Consider the following 15,967-nt stretch of genomic DNA (forward strand, 5'->3'; position numbering starts at 1 on the left):
CCCTCTACAGATGATTCCCCTTCTGAGGAAGAGGAATTTCCTCCCTTTGCAGAACCTACACCAGAGGAGCTGGCAGCAGAGACTGCTGAGCTTTTGGGTGAAGGGGGGCCTGCCAGGGAAGAGCTGAGTGTGGCACAGCAAACCTGTCCCACATTAGAGGGTCTCAGACAGCAAGCTGTCAAGCAGCAAAATGGGGATGTCAGTGACAGTCATAGAGTATACTGGTAAGACAACCTCTTGTACACAGAGTCAAGGGACCGAAAACCTGGTGCAGCCAGGAGATTGGTCATTCCCCTGCAGTACAGAGAGTTTCTTCTCACTCTAGCACATGAAATTCTTTTGGCTGAGCATTTGGGCCTGATGAAAACTTGAGAAAGACTTGTCCCCTTGTTTCACTGGCCTCATATGTCAGAGGACACCAAAGATCTTTGCAAGTCTTGTGTGACCTGCCAAGCCAGTGGCAAGACTGGTGGCACTCCAAAGGCCCCTCTAATTCTAACACCAGTGGTTGGGGTGCCCTTTGAAAGGGTAGGGGTTGACATAGTTGCCCCCCTTGACCCTCCTACTGCTTCAGGCAATAGGTTTATCCTGGTGGTAGTGGACCATGCCACAAGATATCCTGAAGCCATACCTCTAAGGACCACTACAGCCCCTGCAGTGGCAAAAGCCCTCCTGGGAATCTTTTCCAGGGTGGGTTTTCCAAAAGAGGGGGTGTCAGACAGAGGCAGCAACTTCATGTCTGCATACCTAAAAGCAATGTGGAAGGAGTGTGGTGTTACCTACAAGTTCACCACCCCTTACCATCCACAAACAAATGGTCTGGTTGAGAGGTTTAATAAAACTCTCAAAGGAGTGATAATGGGACTCCCTGAAAACTCAGGAGGAGATGGGATGTCCTGTTACTTTGCCTCTTTTTTGCTTACATGGAGGTACCTCAGAAAGGAGTGGGCTTCAGCCCCTTTGAACTCCTCTTTGGGCACCCTGTAAGAGGTCCACTTACTCTTGTGAAGGAGGGTTGGGAACAACCTTTAAAAGCACCTAAACAGGACATAGTGGACTATGTACTAGACCTAAGATCCAGAATGGCTGAGTACATGAAAAAGGCCAGTACAAACCTTCAGGCCAGCCAGTAGCTGCAAAAGCAATGGCATGATCAGAAGGCTGTCCTGGTCCAGTACCAACTAGGACAGAAGGTGTGGGTATTGGAGCCTGTGGCCCCAAGAGCACTCCAGGACAAATGGAGTGGACCCCATCTAATTGTTGAGAAGAAGGGTGAGGTTACCTATTTGGTAGACCTGGGCACTGCCAGGAGTCCCCTTAGGGTGATTCATGTCAACCGCCTAAAACCCTACTATGACAGGGCTGATCTCACCCTGCTCATGGCAACAGATGAGGGACAGGAAGAAGAGAGTGACCCTCTCCCTGATCTATTTTCCACCACTGAAGCAGATGCCTTAGTGGAGGGACTTGTTTTAGCAGATTGTCTGACTGCAGAACAGAAAGACAGCTGCATCAATCTCCTAAGCCAATTTTCAGACCTCTTTTCCTTTGTACCAGGTACAACATCCTGGTGTGAACACACAATTGACACTGGAGACATCCTGGTCCTTCCTGGTCCCCAGCAGCACCCAAAAACCTCTACCGCGACCCTTGCAGCTAGCAGGGCTTGTTTGCGGTATTTCTGCGTGGGAACACTTCTGCAACCTTCAGCACGCCGTGGGACATCTTCCATCCAAAGGAGAAGTTTCTAGCTCTCTTCGTTGTTGCAGAATCCTAAGCTTCTTCCATCCACTCTTGGACTTGGTCCCCTTGTCTTGCAGGTCCTCAGGTCCAGGAAGCCGTCTTCAGTGCTTTGCTGGTGTTTGTGGTTCTTGCAGAATCCCCTTATCACGACTATTGTTTCCTTTTGGGGTAGTAGGTGTACTTTACTCCTACATTTCAGGGTCTTGGGGTGGGGTATCTTGGACACCCTGACTGTTTTCTTACAGTCCCAGCGACCCTCTACAAGCTTCCATAGGTCTGGGGTCCATTCGTGATTCACATTCCACTTTTGGAGTATATGGTTTGTGTTGCCCCTAGACCTATGTTTGCGTATTGCATCCTATTGTAATTCTACACTGTTTGCATTACTTTTCTAACTCTTACTTACCTGTTTTGGGTTTGCATACATATAACTTGTGTATATTACTTACCTTCTTACTGAGGGTACTCACTGAGATACTTGTGGCATATTGTCATAAAAATAAAGTACCTTTATTTTTAGTAACTCTGAGTATTGTGTTTTCTTATGATATTGTGCATATGATATAAGTGTTATAGTAGGAGCTTTGCATGTCTCCTAGTTCAGCCTAAGCTTTGCCATAGCTACCTTCTATCAGCGTAAGCTGCTAGAAACACCTCTATTCTACTAATAAGGGATAACTGGACCTGGCACAGGGCGTAAGTACCACAAGGTACCCATTATAAGCCAGGCCAGCCTCCTTCACCGGGGCCTTTCCATTTCTCAGTTGAGAGATCCCTCTGCAATCACATCCTTGTCTGGAAAACCTACTAGCATGTATCTTGGTCTGGAGTCTGTCACAAATATCACCTGTCCATGTACTCCTCTATTCTATTTGTTTGAGTTGGATATAAGGTCCTCAAGTATTCGTCGAATGTCTCAGCAATCCTTGTGTTGTCTGACACCAACTCCCTGTGCTTTTCCACACTCACTGAACCCATCTGGCTCCTCATCTTGTCTATCTAACAAAACCTTGTTTCCCAGTTATATAGATGTCTGTGGTGGTGCAGATATATTTAATTGCCTTATTTTACACTATAGATCGTGTTCCTTTTGTACGGCCTCTACTTTCCTCTTTCTGGGAAAGAAACCCTAGATCACCATGTCACTCTCAAGTATCATTAATTCTGCTCTTCGATCTTTAATTTTTGAACTCTTTTTTTTAAGGTCTGTCTTTTGGAAGTTCCTTTTCCCCTGAGCCTTGGCTTGTGAGCTTCCCATATGGTAATCACAGAATCCGCAGTTTTCCCTCGGGTTCATAATAATCATTACTGTCCTCCATGAGTGCTTCAACACCTCTTGGTTTCACAGATCCCAAGCACTGAGTGTCCACCACTTCCAGCGGTGACGTTTGCGTGATACCAGTATTGTCATTTGTGGGGAGAAATCTGATATACTCTCAGCAGGCATTTCTGTGTGTTTGAATATGCCTTTGTCTCTCCTGAGAGCGAAAAGGTAAATAAATATGGAAAGGATGACAAATGTACCAGATGTTTTACTCTCCATTCTCCATATGTCTTCCCAGCTATATGTGTCTATAAATCCCTGTAGTGTTATGTCTCTTCTTGTTATGGCTTCGGTGTGATGGTACAGTATTTTGTCATAAGGAGATTGAAGTTTCCTTCTACAACTAAAGCTCCTTTTTGAAGCTGTAATAATTCTCCTTTGTTTTACTTATTGAGTTTCTTTGAAGACCTGGGGGTAAGTGTACTGTAGGAAAGTACCATCTTGCCTGGCATGTTACCCCCATATTTCACTGTCTATATGTTGTTTTAGTCTATGTGTCACTGGGACCCTGCCAGGCAGGGCCCCAGTGCTCATAAGTATGTGCCCTGTATGTGTTCCCTGTGTGACGACTAACTGTCTCACTGAGGCTCTGCTAACCAGAACCTCAGTGGTTATGCTCTCTCTGCTTTCCAAATTGTCACTAACAGGCTAGTGACCAATTTCACCAATTCACATTGGCATACTGGAACACCCATATAATTCCCTAGTATATGGTACTGAGTTACCCAGGGTATTGGGGTTCCAGGAGATCCCTATGGGCTGCAGCATTTCTTTTGCCACCCATAGGGAGATCTGACAATTCTTACACAGGCCTGCCAGTGCAGCCTGAGTGAAATAACGTCCACATTATTTCACAGCCATTTACCACAGCACTTAAGTAACTTATAAGTCACCTATATGTCTAACTTTCACCTGGTGAAGGTTGGGTGCAAAGTTGCTTAGTGTGTGGGCACCCTGGCACTAGCCAAGGTGCCCCCACATCGTTCAGGGCAAATTCCCCGGACTTTGTGAGTGCGGGGACACCATTTCAGGCGTGCACTATACATAGGTCACTACCTATGTAAGGCGTCACAATGGTAACTCCGAACATGGCCATGTAACATGTCTAAGATCATGGAATTGTCACCCCAATGAGACAATTCCATGATCCCCCGAGTCTCTAGCACAGACCCGGGTACAGCCAAACTACCTTTCCCGGGGTTTCACTGCAGCTGCTGCTGCTGCCAACCCCTCAGACAGGTTTCTGCTCTCCTGGGGTCCAGCCAGGCCTGGCCCAGGAAGGCAGAACAAAGGACTTCCTCAGAGAGAGGGTGTTACACCCTCTCCCTTTGGAAAAAGGTGTCAGGGCTGGGGAGGAGTAGCCTCCCCAGCCTCTGGAAATGCTTTGATGGGCACAGATGGTGCCCATCTCTGCATAAGCCAGTCTACACCGGTTCAGGGATCCCCCAGCCCTGCTCTGGCGCGAAACTGGACAAAGGGAAGGGGAGTGACCACTCCCCTGACCTGCACCTCCCAGGGGAGGTGCCCAGAGCTCCTCCAGTGTGCTCCAGACCTCTGCCATCTTGGAAACAGAGGTGTTGCTGGCACACCGGACTGCTCTGAGTGGCCAGTGCCATCAGGTGACGTCAGAGACTCCTTCTGATAGGCTCCTTCAGGTGTTGCTAGCCTATCCTCCTTCCTAGATAGCCAAACCTCCTTTTCTGGCTATTTGGGGTCTCTGCTTTGGGGAATTCTTCAGATAACAAATGCAAGTGCTCATCCGAGTTCCTCTACATCTCTCTCTTCACCTTCTGCCAAAGGATCGACCGCTGACTGCTCAGGACGCTTGCAAAACCGCAACAAAGTAGCAAAGACGACTACTGCAACCTTGTATCGCTTCTCCTGCCGCCTTCTCGACTGTTTCCTGGTGGTGCATGCTCTGGGGGTAGCCTGCCTCCTTTCTGCACCAGGAGCTCTGAAGAAATCTCCCGTGGGACAACGGAATCTTCCCCCTGCAACCGCAGGCAACAAAAAACTGCATCACGGGTCCTCTGGGTCCCCTCTCAGCACAACGAGCGTGGTCCCTGGAACTCAGCAACTCTGTCCAAGTGACTCCCACAGTCCAGTGACTCTTCAGTCCAAGTTTGGTGGAGGTAAGTCCTTGCCTCCCCATGCTAGACTGCATTGGTGGGTACCGCGTGATTTGCAGCTGCTCCGGCTCCTGTGCACTCTTCCAGGATTTCCTTCATGCACAGCCAAGCCTGGGTCCCCGACACTCTAACCTGCAGTGCACAACCTTCTGAGTTGTTCTCCGGCGTCGTGGCACTCCCTTTTGTGTCTTCGGGTGGACCCCGGTTCACTCCTCTTCCAAGTGCCTGTTCCAGTACTTCGGGTGCTGCCTGCTTCTGTGAGGGCTCCCTGACTTGCTGGGCACCCCCTCTGTCTCCTCATCCAAGTGGCGACCTCCTGGTCCCTCCTGGGCCACAGCAGCATCCAAAAACCCTAACCGCCACCCTTGCAGCTAGCAAGGCTTGTTTGTGGTCCTTCGGCGTGGGAACACCTCTGCAAGCTTCTTCACAACGTGGGACATCCATCCTCCAAAGGGGAAGTTTCTAGCCCTCTTCGTTCTTGCAGAATCCACAGCTTCTACCATCCGGTGGCAGCTTCTTTGCACCCTCAGCTGGCATTTCCTGGGCATCTGCCCACTCTTGACATTGTAGCGACTCTTGGACTTGGTCCCCTTGTTCCACAGGTACTCAGGTCCAGAAATCCACTTTGGCTGCTTTGCTGGTGTTGGTCTTCCTTGCAGAAACCCCCTATCACGACTTCTGTGCTCTCTGGGGGTTATAGGTGCACTTTACACCTACTTTTCAGGGTCTTGGGTTGGGCTATTTCTCTAACCCTCACTGTTTTCTTACAGTCCCAGCGACCCTCTACAAGCTCACATAGGTTTGGGGTCCATTCGTGGTTCTCATTCCACTTTTGGAGTATATGCTTTGTTTTGCCCCTATACCTATGTGCTCCTATTGCAATCTACTGTAATTTTACATTGCCTGCATTACTTCCTTTTGCTATTACTGCATATTTTTTGTATTGTGTACATATATCTTGTGTATATTTGGCATGCTCATACTGAGGGTACTCACTGAGATACTTTTAGCATATGGTCATAAAAATAAAGTACCTTTATTTGTAGTATATCTGTGTATTGTGTTTTCTTCTGATATTGTGCATGTGACACCAGTGGTACAGTAGGAGCTTTGCATGTCTCCTAGCTCAGCCTAAGCTGCTCTGCTATAGCTACCTTCTATCAGCCTAAGCTGCTAGAAACACCTCTTCTACACTAATAAGGGATAACTGGACCTGGTACAGAGTGTAAGTACCCCTTGGTACCCACTACAAGCCAGGCCAGCCTCCTACATTGGTTGTGCAGCGGTGGGATAAGTACTTGTAACTACTTACCACTTTGTCATTTTGTACTTTTCATAAGAGAATAATATTCAAAACAAGTTCAGTGCATGTACACCTAACCAAAAAGTTTGGCTTTTCTTCTCTTACACTATCTGCTAAGTGCCGAAAAGTACTCCTAAACTTTCTAAAAGTTTCAAAAAGTTGAAAAAGTTTTTTTTTTCTGTTCTTTAAAAAGTCCTAAAACTTTTTCTCTCTTTTATCTTCCCCTAAACCTTTATGTAGCATGTCTGATGTAGGAACCCCTCTTAATTTGGTCAATGCTACTTATGACCACCTTAACTTTAAGAGCCTAAGGAGTCTCTGCATTGGTAGAGGTTTAGTGGTAGGAAAGAACCCTTCTAGAGAATTACTGTCTAATGTGCTTCTTGAGAATGATAAGGCCCAGGGTGGCACCTCATCTGAAAAGTTGATAGATGGCTCACACTCTGACTCAGGGGAAGCCCTTGAGGGAGTGGTACAGGGTTCCCTTCCTAACCTGCCCCTTAGCAGACCACCTAGCAATGCTGGTAGTAATAGAAGCTCCCATCACAGTAGGGATGTTTTTGTTCCTGCAGGCCAGGTTGCTAGGGTGCAAACTGTTAGGGACAGGTCTCCCTCTGTCAATTCACATCATTCTTCTGTGTCAAAACATTCCCAACCCACCCACCCTGATGACAGGATGTTAGAAAGGGAACTCAATACGTTGAGAGTGGAAGAGTCCAGGCTGAAGCTTAAACAGCAACAGCTGGCTCTAGACAGGGAATCCCTAGACTTAGAAAAAGAGAGACCGAGGTTGGGGATTGGACCCCATGGTGGCAGCAGCAGTATTCCAGATAGCAATCCTGTGAGAGAACATGAGGGGGATGACATTAACAAGTGGTTTGCTGCACTTGAGAGGGCCTGTATGGTACAGGGGGTCCCTCAAAGGCAGTGGGCTGCTATCCTATGGCTATCTTTCAATGGAAAGGGTAGGGATAGGCTCCTTACTGTGAAGGAAAGTTATGCCAATAATTTAACAGTTTTGAAGAATGCACTCTTGGATGGATTTGGCTTAACCACTGAACAATAAAGGAGTAAGTTCAGAGAAACCAGAAAAGAGTCTTCACAAGACTGGGTAGACTTTGGTGACTATTCAGTGAAGGCCTTGGAGGGGTGGTTACATGGCAGTAACGTTTCTGATTATGAAAGCCTGTACAATCTAATCTTGAGAGAGCATATTCTGAATAACTGTATGTCTGATTTGTTACACCAATATCTAGTGGACTCAGATCTGACCTCTCCCCAAGAATTGGGAAAGAAGTCAGACAAATGGGTCAGAACAAGAGTGAACAGAAAAGTTCATACAGGGGGTGACAAGGATGGCAAGAAGAAGGATGGTAAGTCTTCAGACAAGGGTGGGGACAAATCTAAAAATGAGTCTTCAGCAGGCCCACAAAAACACTCTGGTGGGGGTGGTGGGTCCAAATCCTCTTCTAATCAAGTAAAGAAACCATGGTGCTATTTATGTAAAGTAAAAGGCCATTGGACAACTGATGCCAGTTGTCCAAAGAAAAGCACCAAGCCTCCCACTACCACAACCCCTACTGCAACCTCTAGTGCCCCTAGTAATAGCAATGGTGGTGGGAGCAAATCTACTAATAGCCAATCCAAGGGAGTAGCTGGGCTCACTTTTGGCAATTTAGTTGGGGTTGGTCTTCTTAGGGAGACCACAGAGGCTGTGTTAGTCTCTGAAGGTACCATTGATTTGGCCACCTTGGTTGCTTGTCCCCTTAATATGGATAAGTACAAGCAACTTCCCCTAATCAATGGTGTTGAGGTTCAGGCCTACAGGGACACAGGTGCCAGTGTTACCATGGTAATAGAGAAACTGGTACACCCTGAACAACACCTACTTGGTCACCAGTACCAAGTGACAGACGCTCATAATAACACTCTTAGCCACCCCATGGCTGTTGTGAATCTCAACTGAGGGGGGTTACTGGTCCAAAGAAAGTTGTGGTTGCCTCAGATTTACCTGTAGACTGTCTACTAGGGAATGATTTAGAGACATCAGCTCGGGCAGAAGTGGAGTTGGAGGCTCATGCAGCAATGCTGGGCATTCCTGGGCATATTTTTGCTTTAACCAGGGCTCAGGCCAAAAAGCAAAAAGGACAGGGTGACTTGGATCCTGGAACAATGGACCAAGTGCTCCCTAAAGCTAGGGTTAGTAAGGGTAAATCTCTACCCACTATCCCTCACTCTACAGATGATTCTACTTCTGAGGAAGAAGAATTTCCCTCCTGTGCAGAATCTTCACCAGAGGAGCTGGCAGCAGACACTGCTGAGCTTTTGGGTGGAGGGGGGGCTGCCAGGGAGGAGCTGAGCGTGGCACAGCAAACCTGTCCCACAGTAGAGGGTCTAAGACAGCAAGCTGTCAAACAGCAAAATGGGGATGTTAGTGACTCACATAGAGTTTACTGGGAGAACAACCTCTTGTATACAGAGGCAAGGGACCCAAAACCTGGAGCAGCCAGGAGATTGGTAATTCCCCTGCAATACAGAGAGTTCCTCCTAACTCTGGCACACAACATTTCCTTGGCTGGACATTTGGGTCAGATTAAAACACGGGAAAGGCTTGTCCCCCTGTTTCACTGGCCTAGGATGTCAGAGGACACAAAGGATTTTTGTAAGTCCTGCGTGACCTACCAAGCCAGTGGCAAGACTGGTGGCACCCCAAAGGCTCCCATTATTTCACTGCCTGTGGTTGGGTTTCCCTTTGAAAGGGTAGGGGTTGACATAGTTGGCCCCCTTGACCCTCCTGCTGCTTCAGGCAATAGGTTTATCTTGGTGGTAGTGGACCATGCCACAAGATATCCTGAAGCAATTCCTCTAAGGACCACTACAGCACCTGCAGTGACAAAAGCCCTCCTGGGAATCTTTTCCAGGGTGGGTTTCCCAAAAGAGGTTGTATCAGACAGGGGTAGCAACTTTATGTCTGCATACTTGAAGGCCATGTGGAAGGAATGTGGTGTAACATACAAATTCACCACACCTTATCATCCACAAACAAATGGACTGGTAGAGAGGTTTATTAAAACTCTCAAAGGAATGATAATGGGACTCCCTGAAAAACTCAGGAGGAGATGGGATATCCTGTTACATTTCCTCCTTTTTGCTTACAGAGAGGTACCCCAGAAAGGAGTGGGCTTCATCCCCTTTGAAATCCTATTTGGACACCCTGTAAGAGGTTCTCTAACACTTGTAAAGGAGGGTTGGGAACAACCTTTAAAAGCTCCCAAGCAAGACATAGTGGACTATGTACTCGGCCTAAGATCCAGAATGGCTGAGTACATGAAAAAGGCTAGTAAAAACCTTCAGGCCAGCCAAGAGCTCCAAAAGCAATGGCATGACCAGAAGGCTGTTCGGATTCAGTACCAACCAGGACAGAAGGTGTGGGTCTTGGAGCCTGTGGCCCCAAGAGCGCTCCAAGACAAATGGAGTGGACCCACATCATTGTTGAAAAGAAGGGAGAGGTCACCTACTTGGTTGACCTGGGCACTGCCAGGAGTCCCCTTAGGGTGCTCCATGTCAATCGCTTAAAACCCTACTATGACAGGGCTGATCTCACCCTGCTCATGGCAATAGATGAAGGACAGGAAGAAGAGAGTGACCCTCTCCCTGATCTCTTCACTTCCACAGAACAAGATGCTCTAGTGGAAGGTGTAGTTTTGGCAGACTGTCTTACTGCTGAGCAAAAAGACAACTGCATAAATCTCCTAGGTCAATTTTCAGAACTCTTTTCTACTGTGCCAGGCACCACTTCTTGGTGTGAGCTCACTATAGATACTGGAGACAGCATGCCTGTCAAAAGTAAGATCTATAGGCAGCCTGACCATGTCAGAGACTGCATAAAACAAGAGGTTCAGAAAATGCTTGAACTAGGAGTGGTTGAACATTCTGAAAGCCCATGGGCCTCTCCTGTGGTGCTTGTACCAAAGCCTCACTCAAAAGATGGGAAAAGAGAGATGAGGTTTTGTGTAGATTACAGAGGTCTCAACCAGGTAACTAAAACTGATGCTCACCCTATACCCAGGGCAGATGAGCTAATAGATACACTGGCATCTGTCAAGTATCTAAGCACCTTTGATTTGACTGCAGGGTATTGGCAGATCAAGTTATCAGAGGATGCTAAAGCAAAAACAGCATTTTCGACTATTGGAGGGCACTACCAATTCACAGTAATGCCCTTTGGTTTGAAAAATGCACCTGCCACTTTTCAGAGGTTGGTGAATACACTCCTGCAGGGGTTGGAGTTTTTTAGTGCAGCATATCTGGACGATATATAGCTGTCGTTAGCTCCACCTGGGATGATCACCTGGTCCACCTGTGGAAAGTTTTGGAGGCCCTGCAAAAGGCAGGCCTCATTATCAAGGCTTCAACGTGCCAGATAGGGCAGGGGAAAGTGGTTTATCTGGGACACCTAGTAGGTGGAGAACAAATTGCACCACTTCAGGGGAAAATCCAAACTATCATGGATTGGGTTCCCCCTACAACTCAGACCCAGGTGAGAGCCTTCTTAGGCCTCACTGGGTATTACAGGAGGTTCATTAAGAACTATTCCTCCATTGCAGCCCCACTTAATGACCTCACTTCCAAGGAAATGCCTAAAAAGGTATTGTGGACAGCTAGCTGTCAGAAAGCTTTTGAGGGGCTGAAACAGATCATGTGCACTGCACCTGTCCTAAAAAGCCCATGTTACTCCAAGAAATTCATTGTTCAAACTGATGCATCTGAATTAGGGGTAGGGGCAGTCTTATCACAACTCAATTCTGAGGGCCAGGATCAACCTGTTGCTTGTATCAGCAGGAGGTTGACCCCTAGAGAAAAGTGTTGGTCTGCCATAGAGAGGGAGGCCTTTGCTGTGGTCTGGGAACTGAAGAAGTTGAGTCCATACCTGTTTGGCACTCACTTCATTTTTCAGACAGACCACAAACCTCTACTTTGGCTAAAACAAATGAAACGTGAAAACCCTAAATTGTTGAGGTGGTCCATATCTCTACAGGGAATGGACTATACAGTGGAACATAGACCTGGGAGTACCCACTCCAATGCAGATGGACTCTCCATATATTTCCACTTAGACAATGAAGACTCATCAGGTCATGGCTAGTCTTATTGTTCTTCGTTTGGGAGGGGGGGTTGTGTAGGAAAGTACCATCTTGCCTGGCATGTTACCCCAGATTTCCCTGTATATATGTTGTTTTAGTGTATGTGTCACTGGGACCCTGCCAGCCAGGGCCCCAGTGCTCATAAGTGTGCCCTGTATGTGTTCCCTGTGTGATGACTAACTGTCTCACTGAGGCTCTGCTAATCATAACCTCAGTAGTTATGCTCTCTCTGCTTTCTAAATTGTCACTAACAGGCTAGTGACCAATTTCACCAATTCACATTGGCATACTGGAACACCCTTATAATTCCCTAGTACATGGTACTAAGGTACCCAGGGTATTGGGGTTCCAGGAGATCCCTATGGGCTGCAGCATTTCTTTTGCCACCCAAAGGGAGCTGTGACAATTCTTACACAGGCCTGCCACTGCAGCCTGAGTGAAATAACGTCCACGTTATTTCACAGCCATTTACCACTGCACTTAAGTAACTTATAAGTCACCTATATGTCGAACCTTCACCTGGTGAAGGTTGGGTGCTAAGTTACTTAGTGTGTGGGCACCCTGGCACTAGCCAAGGTGCCCCCTCATCGTTCAGGGCAAATTCCCCAGACTTTGTGAGTGCGGGGACACCATTTCACGCGTGCACTATACATAGGTCACTACCTATGTATGGCGTCACAATGGTAACTCCGAACATGGCCATGTAACGTGTCTAACATCATGGAATTGTCACCCCAATGCCATTCTGGCATTGGGGAGACAAGTCCATGATCCCCTGAGTCTCTAGCACAGACCCGGGTACTGCCAAACTACCTTTCCCGGGGTTTCACTGCAGCTACTGCTGCTGCCAACCCCTCAGACAGGTTTCTGCCCTCCTGGGGTCCAGCCAGGCCTGGCCTAGGAAGGCAGAACAAAGGACTTCCTCAGAGAGAGGGTGTTACACCCTCTCCCTTTGGAAAAAGGTGTCAGGGCTGGGGAGGAGTAGCCTCCCCCAGCCTCTGGAAATGCTTTGATGGGCACAGATGGTGCCCATCTCTGCATAAGCCAGTCTACACCGGTTCAGGGATCCCCCAGCCCTGCTCTGGCGCGAAACTGGACAAAGGAAAGGGGAGTGACTACTCCCCTGACCTGCACCTCCCAGGGGAGGTGCCCAGAGCTCCTCCAGTGTGCTCCAGACCTCTGCCATCTTGGAAACAGAGGTGTTGCTGGCACACTTGTCTGTTCTGAGTGGCCAGTGCCATGAGGTGACGTCAGAGACTCCTTTTGATAGGCTCTTACCTGTGTTGCTAGCCTATCCTCCTTCCTAGGTAGCCAAACCTCCTTTTCTGGCTATTTAGGGTCTCTGCTTTGGGGAATTCTTCAGATAACGAATGCAAGAGCTCATCAGAGTTCCTCTGCATCTCTCTCTTTACCTTCTGCCAAAGGATCGACTGCTGACTGCTCAGGACGCCTGCAAAACCGCAACAAAGTAGCAAATACGACTACTGCAACCTTGTATCGCTTCTCCTGCCGCCTTCTCGACTTTTTCCTGGTGGTGCATGCTCTGGGGGTAGCCTGCCTCCTTTCTGCACCAGGAGCTCTGAAGAAATCTCCTGTGGGACAACTGAATCTTCCCCCTGCAACTGCAGGCAACAAAAGACTGCATCACCGGTCCTCTGGGTCCCCTCTCAGCACGACGAGCGTGGTCCCTGGAACTCAGCAACTCTGTCCAAGTGACTCCCACAGTCCAGTGACACTTCAGTCTAAGTTTGGTGGAGGTAAGTCCTTGCCTCCCCACGCTAGACTGCATTGCTGGGTACCGCGTGATTTGCAGCTGCTCCTGCTCCTGTGCACTCTTCCAGGATTTCCTTTGTGCACAGTCAAGCCTGGGTCCCCGAAACTCTAACCTGCAGTGCACAACCTTCTGAGTTGTCCTCCGGCGTCGTGGGACTCCCTTTTGTGTCTTCGGGTGGACTCCGGTTCAGTCCTCTTCCAAGTGCCTGTTCCGGTACTTCTACGGGTGCTGCCTGCTTCTGTGAGGGCTCCCTGACTTGCTAGGCGCCCCCTCTGTCTCCTCATCCAAGTGGCGACATCCTGGTCCCTCCTGGGCCACAGCAGCATCCAAAAACCCTAACCGCGACCCTTGCAGTTAGCAAGGCTTGTTTGCGGTCTTTCTGCATGGAAACATCTCTGCAAGCTTCTTCACGACGTGGGACATCCATCCTCCAAAGGGGAAGTTTCTAGTCCTCTTCGTTCTTGCAAAATCCACAGCTTCTACCATCCGGTGGCAGCTTCTTTGCACCCTCAGCTGGCATTTCCTGGGCATCTGCCCACTTTCGACATTGTAGCGACTCTTGGACTTGGTCCCCTTGTTCCACAGGTACTCAGGTCCGGAAATCCACTTTGGTTGCTTTGCTGGTGTTGGTCTTCCTTGCAGAAACCCCCTATCACGACTTCTGTGCTCTCTGGGGGTTATAGGTGCACTTTACACCTACTTTTCAGGGTCTTGGGGTGGGCTATTTCTCTAACCCTCACTGTTTTCTTACAGTCCCAGCGACCCTCTACAAGCTCACATAGGTTTGGGGTCCATTCGTGGTTCTCATTCCACTTTTGGAGTATATGGTTTGTGTTGCCCCTATACCTATGTGCTCCTATTGCAATCTACTGTAATTTTACATTGCTTGCATTACTTCCTTTTACTATTACTGTATATTTTTGATATTGTGTACATATATCTTGTGTATATTTGGCATCCTCTTACTGAGGGTACTCACTGAGATACTTTTGGCATATTGTCATAAAAATAAAGTACCTTTATTTTTAGTATATCTGTGTATTGTGTTTTCTTATGATATTGTGCATATGACACCAGTGGTATAGTAGGAGCTTTACATGTCTCCTAGTTCAGCCTAAGCTGCTCTGCTATAGCTACCTTCTATCAGCCTAAGCTGCTAGAAACACCTCTTCTACACTAATAAGGGATACTGACCTGGTACAGAGTGTAAGTACCCCTTGGTACCCACTACAAGCCAGGTCAGCCTCCTACATATCCCACAAAATATGCTAAGATCTGGGGTAATTGGTAAAGTTTCTCTAGGCTGCTGCAATAGTTCTTTCAGATGATCATCTTGGTGATATTGATGCTAATAATATTCTTCATGAGAGCACATATATGGCTTGCACTGGTTTGTTTGCTATAAAAGTTGTAGAACTAATAAATTGTTTTTTATTAAAAACAATAATGACTGGTTGGCTTTGTCAGTGTTTGCTTTCTTTCGTGGGAATCTGTTGATCTCTTTTTACAAAAGGACTGGGAAACAGTGTAGAATTTTTATTCTATTGATGTTGTTGTGACTGTTTTCATTATTATTCCATGACCAGGTTAGAGAAACTCTGGCAAGAAGAACTCCTACTTTGTGGATCAGAGAAAGCTTCCCTAGCACGTGTGATGTGGTACTTTTGTCGAACTAGATCTTTGGTTGCATTAGCTTCTATATTCATCACCATGTTGGCCACCTTTATTGTTCCTGTAAGTATCTTTCTTTTACTTTCTGTCTTGTATGATTCCTTTTTATACTTTTTGCCTGTTTTACACATTTTTGAAAGAGAGTGTACAGCTAAAACCAGGTTGCATACAAATACATGTTTTAGATTAAACAGCAACAGTGTACTCCATGTGATAATTGCTTAACTCACTGAGATCAATGGATTTCTGTATGTGGACCACGTTTGTGTGGTGCCTACCTGCCACGCCACAGGTTAGAAAGATGAACATCCACTTCTCCTTCACATATCTATCTATCTATTTGTCTATCTGTCTATCTCACTGAAAAAACAAAGGTTACAGGAACGTTATATTTAGGTTCTGAATTTACTCGCACGAAACCATAGAAATTCAGTTATAGTTAACTCAAGTAACTATAACTTGCGCACTAAGGTAACTATAAGTCGCTTCCCCACCATGCACAGTTTTCTCATCAATAGTTTTATTGCAAATGTTGCAGTAATAATATCAATGATGCTATAGAAGGTGTCATCAGTGATGTAATATGTGGAGTTATTAGCTGTGCATGCCGAAGGCGGGAGTTATAGTTACCTTAGGACGCCAGTTTTTGCGAGTAAATTCTGAACCTAACTATAATGTCTCTGTACCCTTTGTTTTTTTCAGTGAATTTCAGTGAATTTTTATGTTTTTTTTAGCACGCACATAAATGCCACACACAGCCCATACTATGGCCAGGTGTGCCAGCCAACCCTCTTGCATGCACCCACACTCAAGCTGAGATTGGGTACAGTGGTTGTTTTGGAGGGACCTCCAAGTGTCCTATGGGTTAGGATACCTGTA

At 47.2% G+C, this 15,967-nt stretch overlaps 1 protein-coding gene across 1 annotated transcript in view; it reads left to right on the forward strand.

Moving 5' to 3' along the window:
* LOC138249528 (ATP-binding cassette sub-family C member 5-like) overlaps window positions 1-15,967 on the forward strand; it is a 2,567,733-nt gene that overhangs the window by 513,033 nt on the left and 2,038,733 nt on the right. Inside the window, exon 3 of the mRNA XM_069203478.1 lies at window positions 15,004-15,151. Within this exon, the coding sequence (XP_069059579.1) occupies window positions 15,004-15,151 (148 nt within the window). The remainder of the gene's footprint in view (window positions 1-15,003; window positions 15,152-15,967) is intronic.

Source organism: Pleurodeles waltl, chromosome 8, assembly GCF_031143425.1.
Source record: "Pleurodeles waltl isolate 20211129_DDA chromosome 8, aPleWal1.hap1.20221129, whole genome shotgun sequence".
NCBI classification, from domain to species: Eukaryota; Metazoa; Chordata; class Amphibia; order Caudata; family Salamandridae; genus Pleurodeles; species Pleurodeles waltl.